General features: G+C 40.2%; 1 protein-coding gene across 4 annotated transcripts in view; it reads left to right on the forward strand.

Moving 5' to 3' along the window:
- grin1a (glutamate receptor, ionotropic, N-methyl D-aspartate 1a) overlaps positions 1-16,841 on the forward strand; it is a 31,044-nt gene extending 14,203 nt beyond the window's left edge. For 2 of the 4 annotated variants that reach the window (XM_083563677.1, XM_083563676.1), the window contains 14 exons: positions 741-827; positions 1,018-1,153; positions 1,730-1,857; positions 1,978-2,142; positions 2,375-2,493; positions 2,833-2,945; positions 3,629-3,777; positions 4,405-4,562; positions 4,987-5,148; positions 5,404-5,513; positions 5,768-5,913; positions 9,730-9,756; positions 11,000-11,110; positions 14,938-16,841. In XM_083563677.1, the coding sequence (XP_083419803.1) occupies positions 741-827; positions 1,018-1,153; positions 1,730-1,857; positions 1,978-2,142; positions 2,375-2,493; positions 2,833-2,945; positions 3,629-3,777; positions 4,405-4,562; positions 4,987-5,148; positions 5,404-5,513; positions 5,768-5,913; positions 9,730-9,756; positions 11,000-11,110; positions 14,938-15,006 (1,680 nt within the window). In that variant the 3' untranslated portion in view covers positions 15,007-16,841. The remainder of the gene's footprint in view (positions 1-740; positions 828-1,017; positions 1,154-1,729; positions 1,858-1,977; positions 2,143-2,374; positions 2,494-2,832; positions 2,946-3,628; positions 3,778-4,404; positions 4,563-4,986; positions 5,149-5,403; positions 5,514-5,767; positions 5,914-9,729; positions 9,757-10,999; positions 11,111-14,937) is intronic. The other 2 variants (XM_083563679.1, XM_083563678.1) reach the window with 1 other exon arrangement.
- The last annotated feature ends 318 nt before the right edge of the window (positions 16,842-17,159 follow it).

Here is a 17,159-nt window from a genome sequence, read left to right on the forward strand (position 1 = left end):
GGCACAAACTGGGGTAAAAACATGCTAATGACATGATGTTATGCTAGCAATTTTTTTAATATATATATATATATATTTTTTTATTTACTTCCTTACTATAATTTGTGCCAAGAGTCTCAAACATTACTAAATTTGACTAAATATTACATAAAAAGAAAATGTTGTTCTTTCCCGAACTGTTACCACAAAGCTGGAAGGAAACATTTGTATCTGGATCGTCTTTGGATGTGGTCAAATAAATCTTTTCCTTCACTTGAGCTAGGAGACCCAAACCTGTTCCAGCATGGCAATGGAATGGAAGATCTCCTGCTATAGAGTTCTGCTATTGACCTTAACCCTACTGAACACCTCTGTGAACCACTGGCTGCACCTCAGTCCTCCTCACCTCACCTACATCAAGACCTGATTTTACTGACACCCTTGAATGAATCTGACACAAATCTATAAAATCTAGTGGAACATCTTCCCTGAAGAGTGGAGGTCATGTTTCCATATAGTGTGTATATATTTGAGTCTTTGAATCTAATTAGTAGACTTGAAGGTCAAGTGTAGGGATGATGAAGTTGTTATCTTAATATGATGAACTTTCTATCCAACAGGTTATTGTGAAGGGCACTTTACCTCTACGTTTCATACGTATTTGTAATTATGTGGGATAAAAATGGCACCCCGATCTCAAAATCATCTGTACGCTCTACATCTAGGTCACTTGAAGCTTATTTTAGGCTGCTCTTTCCCAGGTGGTGCTAAATAAGCAGAGGAAGATCATCTGGCCTGGAGGAGATACAGATAGACCGAGAGGATTCCAGATGTCCACGTGGCTAAAAGTACACCGATTATAGGATTTCACTTTCTACGCATATTTATTTCTGAGATACGATAATAACTAGCAAAATGGATGATATTTTTTCATGAGAAGAGTCGCAGCATGGCAGTTTGCAGAACGTTTTTTGTGCTGTGGTAGAAATTCTGCCCATCCTTCAGATTCAGCGAACGATACTTTCCGGTTTCTTACAGATCGTCACGATACATCAGGAGCCTTTTGTGTACGTAAAGCCGACCATGCTGGATGGAACCTGCAAGGAAGAATACACACCAAATGGAGTCTTAATTAAAAAAGTGATCTGCACTGGACCGAATGAGACTATCCCAGGTAACAAAACAAACATCTTTAGGTTGACTCTGAAGCTAGTGTGAGGAAAATTGTATGTTGGATTTTTTTTACTTCGCTGTCTCAGATTTATTTTGACTTTAATTATTAAAGTGATGAGCAAATGTTAAAGTTGATTGGACAGAAAGTGTAAATTAACTTACTATTGCAGAAGCCGTGTTTCTATGATTGTTCTTCAGTTAAAGAGGGATTTGATGATATAGACCCTTTCTTTGATTAATAAAGTAATAGCAAAGATAGTTTTATCAAGTTTAGGGCAAATAGACTAATGTTTGTCGTTTATGGAAGGAGTCTCCAGTGTCAGTAAAATTCTCCACCACTGGAGACTTTCTGTTTTCTGTTTCTGCACTTTTTGTGTTTCTCAGTAACATGCATCTGGTTTCCCGGTACGTAAAGTTTTGTATAAAATGTCGTTTATTAATAAATGGACCATTTAAATCCAAGTTTGAATGGATTTACAAGGTGTTATTAAGGTGAACGTTAAGGGAAAAGGTGTGCTTGTATAAATCAGAATTCGTTTATCCAGACGGCTTGATTTCCTACACGGTTTGGTTACAGGACGTCCAACAGTGCCTCAGTGCTGTTATGGATTCTGCGTTGACCTACTGATCAAGCTGGCCATGACTATGAACTTCACTTATGAGGTCCATCTGGTGGCTGATGGGAAATTTGGAACACAGGAGAGAGTGAGTTTGGCTTTCCCTTGCCATATTCAACCAAATTATTTCAATGCAATAAAGTATTGTTGCATAATTATGAGATAAGCAGAGGTGCCATATTTCGGCTAAATATCCCTTGGCCCACAGGTGAACAACAGCAACAAAAAAGAGTGGAACGGCATGATGGGAGAGCTCCTGGGCGGCCTTGCGGACATGATCGTAGCTCCGCTAACCATCAACAATGAACGAGCTCAGTACATTGAATTCTCCAAACCGTTCAAATATCAAGGACTCACCATCCTTGTGAAAAAGGTACAACTGCTAGTACCAGTATGGGCGCATGAGATGTTTATCAGCATTTCACAGCTGTGAAAGCTCACAGTACCATACTCATGCCTAGAGCCCACTCATACCTCGTACCCTATCATTGATTCATGAGATTTATAAACTTTCTACGTATCAGGTCTTTACAATATCTTCTAAACTTTAGAACCCATTAGTTACAGAAGGTCAGAAATGTATGACACGTCACTGTGTGTTACAGGAAATTCCTCGTAGTACGCTGGACTCGTTCATGCAGCCGTTCCAGAGCACGCTGTGGCTTTTGGTGGGTCTGTCGGTGCATGTGGTGGCGGTGATGCTTTACCTACTAGACCGGTTCAGGTACACATTAGTGCTGGAGTGACTTGCTGTGTCTTCCATGAAGTGCGCCTCTAAAATGTGTGTTTGGGGTGTGTTTTTTTTCAACAAAAAAAGCGGCATCGCTGTTGCTGTCATTTTGGAGGTGGGGAGATGTGGGCTGGCGGTGATGTGTGAGATTTGTCTTGTTCCCTGTTCCCTTTTTCCTGTCTTCGCAGCTTGCTCGGTCATTGATGTCTATATTTGGACCTGTTATAGTTGTCAGTGTCTTGTTTGTCTTTGTTTGGGACCTCAGAGTGTGAAAATCTGTCGAAAAACTTGAGCTGTTCACTCCTGTTTATCCTCTGCCTGGTTGGTTTTCAGCCCTTTTGGAAGGTTTAAAGTGAACAGCGAAGAAGAAGAAGAAGATGCCCTCACCTTATCCTCGGCTATGTGGTTCTCCTGGGGAGTGTTGCTGAACTCTGGAATTGGAGAAGGTTATTTGTTTTTTTGTATTTGTATTTACTGACACTTTGTTTTCTGCTCACGTCATAAAATGGCAGGCTAAAGGCCCGTCTATAAATATTTAGACAGCAAATGCAGCACACAAAATGATTTGGAAATCAATCCATGACCATGAGGTTAAATTAGAAGAAACCAGCTTTTATTTGAAGCAATATAAATCTTTATTTTGGAATTATACATTTTTGTCATATATTATTGGCTAAAATGATCAGCTGCTTAGTAGGTTCTCAGCTGGATGAGCGCCATTGCATAATAATTCTGTACACAAGAGAGCGAAAGAAAGGTTGAGAGTTAATTCTAGATGTGGCATTTGCAATTGTAATCTCCCAGCAGAACACCATTAAGTCAGAATCAATTATTTCGAAACATTAGCTATAATGCAGCATTCTGTTGAGATTTACAGCAGAAACATGCAGAGATCAGGAAGAATATTACATGTGGATAAGAGTGACCATTACCAGAGTTCTGTAAAAAAAAAATCTCAAGTCATCTGTAAAATAACAAAAACGATCCAATGATCTCCCAGAAATGCTAATCTTGCTAATAATACCTGAAAGCTGAATGTGGAAATTTTGAAATTAAACGTATCAGTAGGCTTCATTGTATTATAATTTTTTATCCTAAGCTTTTTTGTCGGTTTTGTATCATTGTACAGGGGCCCCGCGTAGCTTCTCAGCGAGAATCCTTGGTATGGTGTGGGCCGGCTTTGCTATGATCATCGTAGCATCCTACACTGCCAACCTGGCTGCCTTCTTGGTGCTGGACCGGCCTGAGGAGCGCATCACCGGCATCAATGACCCGAGGGTAAGTTCCTTGTCATTTTGTCATGTATTATTATGTTTTTTAGATTCTATCTCAACAGCTGATAGCTGTTCAACAGTTTGCTCAACCATCAGTAACTACTTGAGCCTGACCAGAACTGTGATGGATCTGAAGCCAATTCCATTGGGCATGTGGTAGGAATTCACCATGGTTAGAAAAACAGTCTATCACATGTACTGTACATTCAAACCAGGAACGTTTAATGCCATTTTCGCACCCTGGGTGGGATTCCTATTTTTACCCCCTTCAAAATGACACTGCTCTCTCAACATTCACTGTGCTCACTGGTACCCCCAGCTGGTTGCACCCCAGGCAAGGTTTGCCTATGCATAGAAACGGTGCTGATTTAAACACCCATTTACAACTATAGGCAATTTAGCGTAAAATCCTTGCATGTATTTTGGTTTGAGAGAAAACTATAGAACCCAAAGGAAACCCAGATACAGGGAGAACATGTGACATTCTTCAAGGACAGGAACCCGGGATCAGGATCAAACCTTGGATCGTGGAGCTGTTGGGTAGAAGTCATGCCTGCTGTCACATTGGATAACTTATGTATAAAGAATCTACTTTATTACATATTGTCTTGTTGGCTTTATCTGTTGGCAGTTGAGGAACCCATCAGACAAGTTCATCTACGCCACAGTGAAGCAGAGTTCGGTGGATATCTACTTCCGGCGTCAAGTTGAGCTGAGCACCATGTATCGTCACATGGAGAAGCACAACTATGAGAGCGCTGCTGAGGCCATCCAGGCTGTCCGGGACAAGTGAGTCACCAGTGCAACGACTGCGGAAGGTTTGCTTGTGTGTTTACTCAAGGAACCATGGGCCTAAGGTGTTTTCAGGTTTTAGGCCAAGTTGAGAAGCGATAGCAGGTCTACCTATGTCTCTCTCACTTACACAAGACTTAATGCTGAGCTTAGGAACACCTTTTTCAGGTTTCCAGCAAAATCGTCTCTGAGGGAATCCAATGAGGGACAAAGGTCCACTGGTCCGACATTGGATTTCCTTTGCCTATGAGATGACGGTTTGTAGTTCTGGTAACATTTAAAAACACTCACACAAGTGGGAGGCACAGAGGTGAGAAGGAGAGTTGCGTAAGTGTGTTATTACTCACTGTACTGTTGCACCATACCCCCCCAAAACCCATCCTTCCCTTCCTACCCTTCCCTCCCCCCCTCCCCCCCACAGCAAGCTGCATGCTTTCATCTGGGACTCTGCGGTGCTGGAGTTTGAAGCTTCGCAGAAGTGCGACCTGGTGACCACGGGAGAGCTGTTTTTCCGTTCGGGCTTTGGCATAGGCATGCGCAAGGACAGCCCCTGGAAACAGAATGTGTCCCTGGCTATTCTCAGGTCTGTCCCAGCCGAAGCATCAATACTGTATGCTCCTATATCTTTTAGTTTGGTCTTGTTTTCATAGAGATCATCATCGGAGATATTGTTCTTACTCATCTCTCTCTGTGTCTCCCTTCTCCTGACCCTGCTCTGCTATCTGTGTCCATGTATTTGTGTGCATTTTGGGTGCAGTCTTTTGGGAATTAACACAACCATCTGCCCAGTGCTGTATAATAATAATTTACTTTTTCCCCCTTCCTCGACTCCCTGCAGTTCACATGAGAATGGCTTCATGGAGGACCTGGATAAAACCTGGGTGAGATACCAGGAGTGTGACTCAAGGAGCAATGCCCCAGCCACACTCACCTTTGAAAACATGGCAGGTATGGTATGCACTCAGTTGAAAATAATCTAAAAGAGATTGGACAAAAACTGCAGCGGTAAGGTCCTGTAGCCCTTTTTTGTCCAATGCCTTTTCTCCTTTATTTGTCTTTCCTTACTCATCCAGGTAATCTAACCATTTAGGCAACATTTGTAACTCAATTTAAGGAGTTGGCCCAGTCTCCATTGGTGAGATTCACATTTCCTAAATGGTTCCTTTTGATTTCTTTAATATCTCTATGTCTTGCTCTACCAGGGGTCTTTATGCTGGTGGCTGGAGGCATTGCAGCAGGGATCTTCCTCATCTTCATTGAAATTGCATACAAGCGACACAAAGACGCTCGCAGGAAGCAGATGCAGCTAGCCTTTGCGGCCGTCAACGTCTGGAGAAAGAACCTCCAGGTAAGAGAGCAACTCCGCCACCATCCGAAAGATCATAAGATCACTGCCCATAACCTCAGTCAGCCGGGGTGTAACTTTTCAGTGAAACCCTTACCTAGCTGAAGGACGGGTTGGAGAGCAACAATCTCTAATTTTATTATTGTTCAGTTCTTGGGCTCTAAGATGGCAACCCAGGAAACAGTCCCCAAAGTTGATCTGGGAAGTACTTGGCAAGCCCAATCAGACTCCTGTCTCTTGTCTGTCCCAACAGGACAATAAGGAGAGTGCTGTGAGTCAAGTTGTGGCTGCAGCTGGGACTCCGTCTTTAGTACGTAAAGCAAGCTAATTTATTCCGCTGTCTTCTTCTTGCTGAGCTTCTGAACAAGATGAATGCTTTAAAGTACCCCTGAACAAAAAATACTGATTTTTTTAAATGGTTTCCTTTTGGAATCTAAGTTAACAAATTGCAGCTGTGGTCTACACCTTATTGGTAACATTAATCAATTCAGACTTTTTCATTACAAGAGTTCTTTGGTTCCCAGGACTCTGAATCTTCAGGAGTTCAAATCCTATCAAAATATTAGCCATCCATGGCTGGGTGTCCAGGAGGGCAAACTTTGCAATGCTTTGCAATGGGTATCATTACTTTTTCCTCTGCCAGAGAGGCACTAGACAATCATAAGATTCTTTGAAATAATATATGCAGAAAAGGAAAGATAGCACTTTGCTCTGTGTGTAATTTAGCATGAGCAGAAGTTGTGTCTTGTGCTAGCTTTCACCCTTCCTGGTTTTTGGCAAAAGCATCATGCGGAGGGAAGAGCTAATGAGTGAAAATTGGTAAATGACCTAACTGGGAGAAATGGGGGTTAAAAAACTAGAGGCTTACCGATAGTGACTAGCGATATTAATAGCTAGGTTGGATTGCACTTGTCGATAACCGATTAATAAACCGATTAAACCGATAAAAAAGGATACTGGATAAAAAAAAGCCAAACATAACAATCTATGTAAAATAGTACTAGACTTTAATACAAAATGTAAAAAATACAGCACTGAATCTTGAAAATGTGCTAAATAAAATAAATGTTAATATATTAATTATATTAATAAATATTGATGTAAATACAAGATATGCATTCAAACTGAAACAAAAAATAACACTCCAAATAAATATAAACAGTTGCATCCAAAATTAATAATAAAAAGAAAGACACTACAGATAAACAACATGTGGTGTCTATGTTTCACCTCTAGAGGCCGCTCTTGTATGTGTAACGAAACCCGGAAAAACTATTTGCCGATCGTTCCAGCAATCAATTCGTGTCAATTAATCGGCATAACTGACGAATCAGTCGACCACTATAAAAAAAAAATTCTCATACTACCCTGTATGTACTATGCTACCAAATTTGACTAATGTTAATTATTCAAATTGTATGTTATTGTATATTTTGACAGATTTGGGTTCAGGTTAAACATTCCATTGAAGATAATGTCGAAGATAACCGCTGATACAAAAATCCCATTTGAATCTCTCCATGACAAAGCAAGTTTATTGTACTAGCATTAAATAGCTTAGGTAGCTTAAGTAATGTTGTAAAATCTGTAATCCAGCTAACTATTCAGGATGGAAAACATGAATGAATGACTGAATGAAGTAATTTTTAAGCATTGGATTTTCAAAATTGCATGTTCAGGGGTACTTTAAAGCTTTCAAAGCATAGCATAAATATTAGTTTGGAGTTGTTATACAAAGCTATGCTCTATAGAATAGCTGAATAGAATGTGAATGGAGTCCTAAGCAGTGCCAGTGATATTAGCCCAGCCTCTGAATCACAACTATGTAAATCTGCTCCAAAACAAAAGAAGCAGTAAATTGCATAGTCTGAGGGTAAATGCTGCACTGGTATCTGGTAATGAAGTGCGGAGATCAATAATGATATGCTTTAGGCTTCGCTAGTCGAGCAAAACCAACTCAATCCTATTCACTCCCCGTTCTCGCTTAGCTGCTTGATTTCCCTGTGTGCCCTGTGGCTTTGGCACAAGGCCTCCCCAGCAGAGCTGTGGGTTTTGGGAGGGAGAGTGAGTGAATAGGGAAAAGGCACAAGGCTTCTAGGAGACTGTGATGTGCACGCAGGTCAGCCTCACGCTGGCGCTTTGTACGCACTGACAAAAGGTCATTGCCACCGCTGTCGACTTGACAGCAGTGCCACAGAAAGGTAAGATCACAGTCTCATGTCTGTGTCTGCAAATCGATGTCCAGAAACCATCTGCCATACACGTTACACACGCAAGCGCTCACATAATCACACATGCACACAAACACTCCATCTGTTTTAACACCGTTTTTGTGTGGATTTGTGTTCGAGCGCACAGAAGACGTTGGTATGTTGGTTCCTGCTAAGAAGGAGAAGATTACAGTTCGTGTTTTTAAGGGTGGTACCACTGGATTTACTATTGTAATTGGACTGTACTAGCAGTCTTCAGATTTTGTTTAGACTTCCGAATTCTTAGCAGGATTCCGGACGTTTTTCTGAACCTAGCACAAGAGCTTTGAGAGCCTGTGTGTGTGTGTGTGTATGTGTTAGTTCGATTCTCATAAAAATGTATGCTTCGAGTGTGTCTGAAAGCATCAAGACCATAAACGCCCACCTTTGACATACTGCACCGTGATTAGCCTAGTTAGCTTGTGTGTAATAGGCGTGTTGCACTTTTGAATAACCTGCCCAGCTTTTCACGAGGTGCTTCCATTTTTTTTCCAGCTAGAATAACGATCCAGTTTGCAAACTGCACGCGTTATTCCAAAGTGCACCACCAAGCGATTAACCACGACGACAAAACAGATCGATCTTTTTTTTTTTATAACAGCGAATAATATGCAAATGAAGTAAGGTGTTTAAATGTGCCGATGCTTGTTTGTGGGTCGACTGCATGTCAGTGTACAGCATCTCTGTACATTAAAACAACTGAAAAATATACAAATATGTATGCAATTCAGGATATTTTCGGGAACTGTGAATTTCAATACAAAATATCATTTCAGACCTCAGCAAATATCCTGGTTCCTATTTCAGCTAATCATGTTTTCCTTTTTTTATTCATACGATCATTATGTAATGCATTTTTATCTGAATGAGCACTGCATACAGTAAGCTGCCTTGCTACCGCTAGCATCTTGCTCATTCAATGCTACTTCATCCCAGTGACATTCTTCAACCTCAGAGTCCTTAAAGGAACAGATTATATCTAGGATTGGATTGCGATCGATTTGCACAGGAAATCCAGTTCAAACCTAGATATGATCTCGATTCTTGTGCTACCTTTAAGCGACAGAGGTATTGAGTTGTGTTTGAAAGTAATCGTCAGGCGAGCTTAGGGGGTTCATTAAGGATATGAAGTCTAGTGTTGATATGCTTTTGTGCATTAATATGCTTTTTCTTGTTCACTGCCAGACCTTGCATGTGACTGAAATTCACACCACACATTTATTCGTATCTTGCGTGTGGGGTGAATTTCCATTATACCTAAAACAAGGTATAATGTTTCCAAATGATACTGATATATACTTACTCATGTTTCTATCTTCTGCTGCCCTGGCATTTTATTGATTGCATTTATACCCCAACAACCCCTCCCTTGCCCACCTTTCTTAAAAGTTGTGTTTTATTGTGATTTTCTTGTGATATTCAGAGCTGCTTGGCTTTGTCGGTGCCATTATTTTCTTACCTTTATTTTTTTCCGCTCTTCCTCTGCTTTTTGCTTATGGATCTTAAAGTCTTAATGATCTTTAAGTGAATAAATATTCTTTTTTTTTTTCTTTTCTTCTCCTCTATGCAGCCCTCTTCCTCTGTAGAGACTCAGGATGTAAGAATACCTTAAATATGAGCTTTTCTCACACTAACACACTCAGTCTTCCGCTGTATCCTCGTGGCATAGTGTAGAGGCCAGACAGTAGCCGTGGGGGACTTGGGATGCTGGAAAGGAGGGAGGGAGGGAGAAAGGGAGTGAGGGAGGGAGGAAAAGAGCGAGGGATTACGTAGAGTGTAACTATATTTTAAGTACGGACCATATGGATGGATGTATGAATATCTGACCTTTACCTCAGGTACAAGTGCACAGAAGTCTATGGTGGTACACACGAAAAGGACCCTTATTTGCAAAACTTTTCCACAAATGCTTAGTTCTCAAACCATATCACTGATATCACAGACGTAGGAGCATGTTTTTAGGTGAAGCCATTATTAAGTTTTTATACCACTTTAAAAGCTTTTAGTAATCATCAATGTTTCCTATATCTGAAAAAAAAGTATTCAGTCTCCTCAGTATTTTTGATACACGTGTAGTGGTCTGGGAAAACCTAATTAGATGTCAGTTTATCTGAAACAGCTGAAACATATCCAAGTAGTTTAAGTTTTCACAGGAAATGTTTTTATTTAGGCTAGTTTTCATGCTAGCTTTGGCTGCAAACAAGGAGCTAGTTCAACAACCAGAGTGATAAAAATGGGCAGTTTCCTAACACTGAGTGGTTTTCTCTCTCTTCCATTTAAATGATTTAATCTAGTTGATGGATATCACCATGGAATAGAGAAACAAAACCCACTTATCAGCAAAGCATTAAAACGGTTTAAAATTTGAAGGTGAGACATTTAGCTAACAGAACAGAAACGGGGGAAATTAATGCGCAAAAATATCAGATATCACTACAGTAATGAGGCAATTTGTGTAATTGTGTAATGTGGATGATGATCCTAATCAAAGCGAGATCTAATTTCCATCATTAAAATTCTTTACAATTGGCCAGCAGTGTTGTTTTTCTCCTATAAGGAGATTAGCTTGTATATGACTAAATGATTTAAACTGCGAGCACTTTCCTTGTGCACGCTAAAGACTGTAGTTTCCTGACACACGTGGTATAGAACATGTTCGTAGACGATATTCCGATTTGACAACACAAGCTTTTCCCAAGCCTCCGCACACATAGTTTGGGGTAAGATTATTTGTGGGGTGGGTTGGGGGTTGAAAGAAGTTTTGGTTATAATGCCAGACTAAGACGGTGTCACTCATTCGGAGAACATGAATAATTATTCTACGTATATATTTATTTTAGGATAGGAAAAGTGCTAGAGCAGAGCCCGACCCCAAAAAGAAACCCTCTTTTAGGTCCATCAGTACCACCCTGGCCTCCAGCATCAAGAGACGTAGGTCCTCCAAAGACACGGTAAGGAGATTAAGGAATGGCATCTCCTGCTCGTAGTTTCTCTCTCCCTCTTTCCTTTTTCCTTCTTTCCTTCTTTCTCACCCTTCCTTCCAAACTTTCCTTCTCTCTGTCCTATTTTCCTGTCTTAAATGCCATCTCATGTCCGATCCAAGAGAGTCCCATTCCACTCCGGCCACGTGTCTTGTCAGTCAGCCATTCGGTCCACATCCTAAGCTCATCTGTCAGTTAGGACTTGTCCCAAAGAGGACAGCAGGGACAATTTAGGCCTTACAAGACAACAGTGAAAAAAATTAATTTTGGAGGGTCACCATATAGGTGTGGGGGCGGGGGTATCTGTGATCCAAGAGGAGGGGGGCAACGCAAAGCACCTGGTTCATTTGGGCTGCTTCTCTCAGGTGTTGCTAGTCCTGGATGTGGTGTGTCAGTGGTGTTTGTACGTTTCTATATGTGTGTGTTTTTTTTTTTTTTATCATGTACCTTCCTGTATTTGCCTGATACGATGAATGTGATCTTCCTATACGCTGCATTACGTGTTCCCCAGCGGCATGCTTCAGTGTTGTGTGTGTTATCACTCAGACTAACCTTGATTTTTTTTTCTAATACAAACAGCACATCATTTCTTTCTAGGCATGGAATATCACACAACTAATGCTAATGCATTTTGTTTTTTTTTTCCTAGAGGTCTTCCATAAAGCTGTGCGTAATAATATCCCATAAGTTAGGATATTAAAAATGCATCAATGCGAATAAGTCAATTCTTTTTATTTAGTTTTTAGGCCGGACTCTTTTTTCTTTCCTTCTTTTTCACATCTTTTTAACTTAGCACCAGGACAAAAAGGCATTTCCAGAGTTCTACTTACCTCAGAGAACCAATACTAACAAATGTATCTTAAATTCTTATAGGCATTTGTCTAAAAATGGTCAAAGAAGAACACAGACTGACCAAAATATTGTTTTGACCGGGTTTTAGTCATGGAATGTCTTTGGTTGATGATCACACTGCTGGGAAAGACCATTCTTCATACAGTTGTTCCAGCGCTAATCCGATTTGAACGATCAGTCACGATTAATACATTTTCTTTTCCCTTAGATATATCTACTAATTTGTGTTTGTTATATTCGTAGTCTAACTGTATTGACTTAAGTGTGTGTGCATGTGAACGTAAGAACCTTAGGATAAATACATCTAGATGAAAGCTTGAATGTAAGAAAATGTTTTTAAATAATCCTGCAAGGAGAAAAGCAACGAAACCATCCTGTCAGTCACCGATGTATTTATTTAATTATGTTTTATAATATCAGTGTTTAATGAATGGCTATATATATATGGATATATTAGTGTGGATGTCCCCTACATACATGCCACAAAACTCCTTTCGTCCTCCGAAAGCATGCAGCGTGTCTGTCAACGAATCCCCAAGTGTGTTGTGGTAGTAATAGTAGTCATAGAAGTAGATGCACCTTTTTATCCTCCCTCGTGGTTGTGATGGTGGTAGACGTAGAAGCGTTATGTCTTTGTCTCTCTTGTTGATCCACAATCTCTCATCAGGGGGCGCTGTGTGCTTTGATACGCAGTGCCAACAGCGAGCCTCCTCAGAGAACACAACGGGCACATGTATTCACAGGGGGGCCAGAGGCACTGCCATGACGCCATGCCAAGGCTGCGAAAAACACAAAACCTCTCTACAGCGTCATCAGCAATATTGCTGGACTTAAAAACGAACAAACAAAAGATCCAGCAGTGTTTTGATGATTTTCAGTTTTTGCTTTATGTTCTGTTCTTTTGAAAGGTGAATGTAGTGCATGCTAAACTATGCTACAGTGAACAGATTTCTAACCCTGGTCCTGGAGAACTACCTATCCTGTATGTCTCAGTGTTTTCTCTGCTATTTGACACTTGATCCAGATCTTCTTGAGTTGAACTGGTAGGGGGGGGAAACACTCCAGGCTTCAAGAAAAAGGGTTCTTTAAGGCCTGGGCTTGAGAACCTATTGTGTATCCCATAGTCTAGCGTGCACTAATAGGTCTATAGATGTAAGCGTTGTATATAAGTATAAGTTACTCATCCCTGCAAATGCTTTGAATTAAGGGGAAATAAAATTTCAAAAATTCACAAATTTTGAAATTTTACATTTTTGTGAAGACCATATTATGGATACATGTGTCCATTGTTCTTTTTTTTCCCGAATTTTTTTTTCTTGTTTAATAATAATAATAATAATAATAATAATAATAATAATAAATATTTAATTCTCTGGCATTATGCCTACTATATACCACCTATCGCTTTCATTCAGTTCAACTAAATCAGTCTTCAACCGAATTGAGTAAATAGAGTTTTTCTATATCCAATTTTCACAAAAAAACAAGAAATAAATAAAATAAATTAGTCAAATGCTTCAGCTATGCTTCATTTTGCAGTGGCAGGGTATGTTCTTTCCTTCAGTCGTATCATCGAGGACGTTCAGTTTTCGTCCCGGCCATTGTAACATGGAAGCGATCATCATGTGCGACAAAGAAACAAAATACAACGACTTGATATGCAACGGTATCTGCATGGCTTTTTGAGGTTTTTTCAACTAAGCACTGCAGATATCAACCAAAGCACAAAAAGAAATGCACATTTTCACGCCGCACCCACCCTAGATAAGAACTGTGGGAAGCAAGATCTCTAAGTTCTTCTGCATATTTTTGTTTTACCTCACAGTATCATTTAAACATCAAGTCCTTCATGTCAGTATCTGCAAATTTTACTGATGTTTTTTACAGACGTCTTTATCAGGACAGATTAGACTGGATTGGTTTGCATGTTTGAAGGGATTGATGTATGCTGGGTAAAGAAACATGCAGACTCTGGAGATCCTTTTTCCCTTTCTGTGAAAGTCTAAACACCTCCTCAGACAGTAGGAAAAAGAAATAAAACTATCGGAAAAAATCAAGATGGAGCTTGACAAAAGAGATTTCCAGCACATATACTCAGGGTCCACTTTACCAGGGAAACCAAACACATTTTTATACCACAGCGTTAATGAATTCTTGATTCTGGTCCTGACTATAATTGGCTCGATGGTGGAGGTTGCACATAAATGAATGAAAAAGGTGTTGTAACTGTGCAACCATTTTACATAAAGTACGATTTCTTTAACATTTGCATTAACAGTCATTTTACATGGCATGTTCCAGCATGGAAAAGCCTTAAGGACTGAGCATTTTGCATGTTGCAGTTTCTCTGCAACTTGACAAGCTGCATTTTTTGCCCTATTGCAATTCAAGGAGGAGAACAACGGGGCTGTTTCTGGGAAGGTGAACATAACATGCCGTAAGTGAATCTAGTAACTTGTTTCTTGGACAGTCCAGAAACATGGAATGTGTGACCTAAAAAAAAACCCGAGGAAGAAAACACTTTGTGTGCTGTTATTGGAAAATAATCAATAGCGTGGCAACTCCACCACAATGCACCACCCTCCGGCCCTGATTATTTTACTTTCCCAGCATCCCATGTGTTCTTTTTATTCCTTCCATTGATGCGCAAAATCGTGACAGCCGCCTCTACTACGTACTCCATGACCAATTAAAAGTTCCCTAATATGTTCCCTAATAAAGTGGCAACCAAGTGTATATCCTGGAGGATTTCTAAAAGTTTGATCGTAAATGACGTCAGATTCGAGTCGGCTTTTGATTAACCTAATTCTGAACTGCCTTAGGAGGTGATGTTTAAGGCCAAGCCCCTATTTGGAGTCGGTGACAAACGATTACGCACTATTGACCCGTGCCCTGTGTGTTTTCTGCCTCTATCCCCCTTTCTCGTACTTTCTTTCTCTTCACAGCAATTCCCACCCACAGACATCACGGGCCAGCTCAACCTGTCTGACCCGTCTGTCAGCACCGTGGTGTGAGACAGAGAAAGATTGATCGGGAGATCGTTCATTTCTGAAGAACACATACAGGGTGGGGGGGAATCGGTGTTCGCCCAGGATTTTCCCTCGTCCCTAGTTGCTCACGAGCTTCTGCACCTTCATGAGGAGAAGAGAACGGAGCCGATCTTCTACAGTGAACATTATTTCGAGACGGGCTCAGCGCTACATCGCATTGGATTCCTTATAACGCACATACATATACACCTACTTATAGTGTAGTCTTCATAAGTTGACATTCAAACCGGACATCATCAGAAGGTCTTCTGAAACCTAGCAAAGATGTCTTTTAAGTATTTTTTGTATAGGTTGATATATTTCATCAATGACGTATATTTGAACGAAGTCATTATTATTACTAAGTTCGTACACAACTTATATGTTTAGAAGCTGTACTAGATTTACAGGATCTTTCTGTTGATCTTCCTTTCACGGTATCAGTTGCTTTCTCTTCTTTAATCGTTGTCTAGTCTGTAAGGAAGAACAGTGTTCGAGAGAGCATGCGAATACTACCTGAGTAAAAAAAAAAAGATTACATTTAGTGCATTGTGAATAGTGTTAATACTTGAAAAAACGATTTCTAACGATGTAATACTGTATATGGCACTTTACGACGACCTTACGACCAAGTGTGCGGTCTTTGGTTTTGTACTCGATACTGTTTGTATACCTTTCGAAAGCCATGCGCTCTTTAGCAGTGAGCCATTTGCATGTTTAAAATGCATGTGAAAATTCTTAGCCATGTCACAAAAACAAAGCGCTGCCCTTTTCCTCCCTCCTGCAATACCAACGCCGTGCATATCGGCGTGCGCAAAAACGGCGTTACCTGCAGACCGGATCAGGAACGACATTAGAAAAGGAAGTAAAGACTTTGCTCCGTAAAAAAAAACAACAACTCTTTCTCTGTCTCGCCGGTTGAAGTTCTCTTCCTCTTTCTCAGCTCCAGTCTCTGTAAGGGGTGCATCAAACTGCCACGTTTTTTCATCCAACCATCACTTGGTGTCTCACGCAAAACAGTCTCTCTCTCGCGCGAGACCCTTTTACGCGAGGAAACTCCAAGTGAGTTGCTTTCTATTTAACTTTGGTGCTGCAGTTTTGTATACACCTACTGGTTAGATGCAAAAAACAGGCCGTTTCCCATGTTCTGGGGTTGAGAAACATTTTGTTCAGTTGATCTCTGTTGAGCTTTGACATCTGAACCAGCAATGTGAATTATGTGCAACGGGAGCATTCTTGTTCACACAAGCTGCGGTGGACGAACGATTGAAAGATTGTTCCTTAAATATAACACGCAGAATATATGAACTTGTCATCATTGTGATTTTTTTCAGTGTCTTCTGTCCTAAAAAGGCTATTTTCCATACAAAAAAAATTGCCTTTCGACAACCATAATATCATTTTTAAGGCCATCATCTCTGACAAATGAGTGCATGCATGTTTTCTTTAGTGTTACTCTATTTCAATCCATACTTTTTGTACCTATAACACACTATTGTAGCTGCTGTCGGGTCAATTGCAGTGTACATACATTTTGTAGTAGGCTGTATTTTGGCTTTCTGGAGAAATAAGGATGTGATAAGGAAGTGTTCAGTTTTACAGACACTGATATTCTGTGAATCCCGTAGACAATTGACTCATAGACCTAGACACAAGCTTTAACACAAATATCATTATAACAAACTCTCATGTTAGACCTATTTAAATGAGAATTGCTTCAGAGTTTGCTTTTTGAGTTCAAGCAAACCTTTTGTTTGTATTTACATTACAAGGCAAATCGGACATTTCTGTGCAAATAAAAATATGTGCAGATGACAAAAGTGGGTGTGTGATTTGTTTGAGTTGCACAAACAATAGGCTTTGAATTACTACCGTATTTTTCGGACTATAAGCCGCTACTTTTTTCCTAAGTTTTGAACCCCGTGGCTTAAACAACGAAGCGGCTAATTTATGAATTTTTCCTGGGTTTTTCCCAGTTTCACAAACTTCAAGCTAAAAAACTGAACCCCATAAAATTAGACCAATAAAATTTCCGAACGGAAACGAAAAAACGCACTTCACATTGTAGCGACTGGGGGATAAGAGGGACAAACTTATAATACAGATAAATTGAGTATATAGTTGGAAGCACAGTCTGC

This window comes from Silurus aristotelis (assembly GCF_946808225.1).
Source record: "Silurus aristotelis genome assembly, chromosome: 16".
In the NCBI taxonomy this organism is placed as follows: Eukaryota; Metazoa; Chordata; class Actinopteri; order Siluriformes; family Siluridae; genus Silurus; species Silurus aristotelis.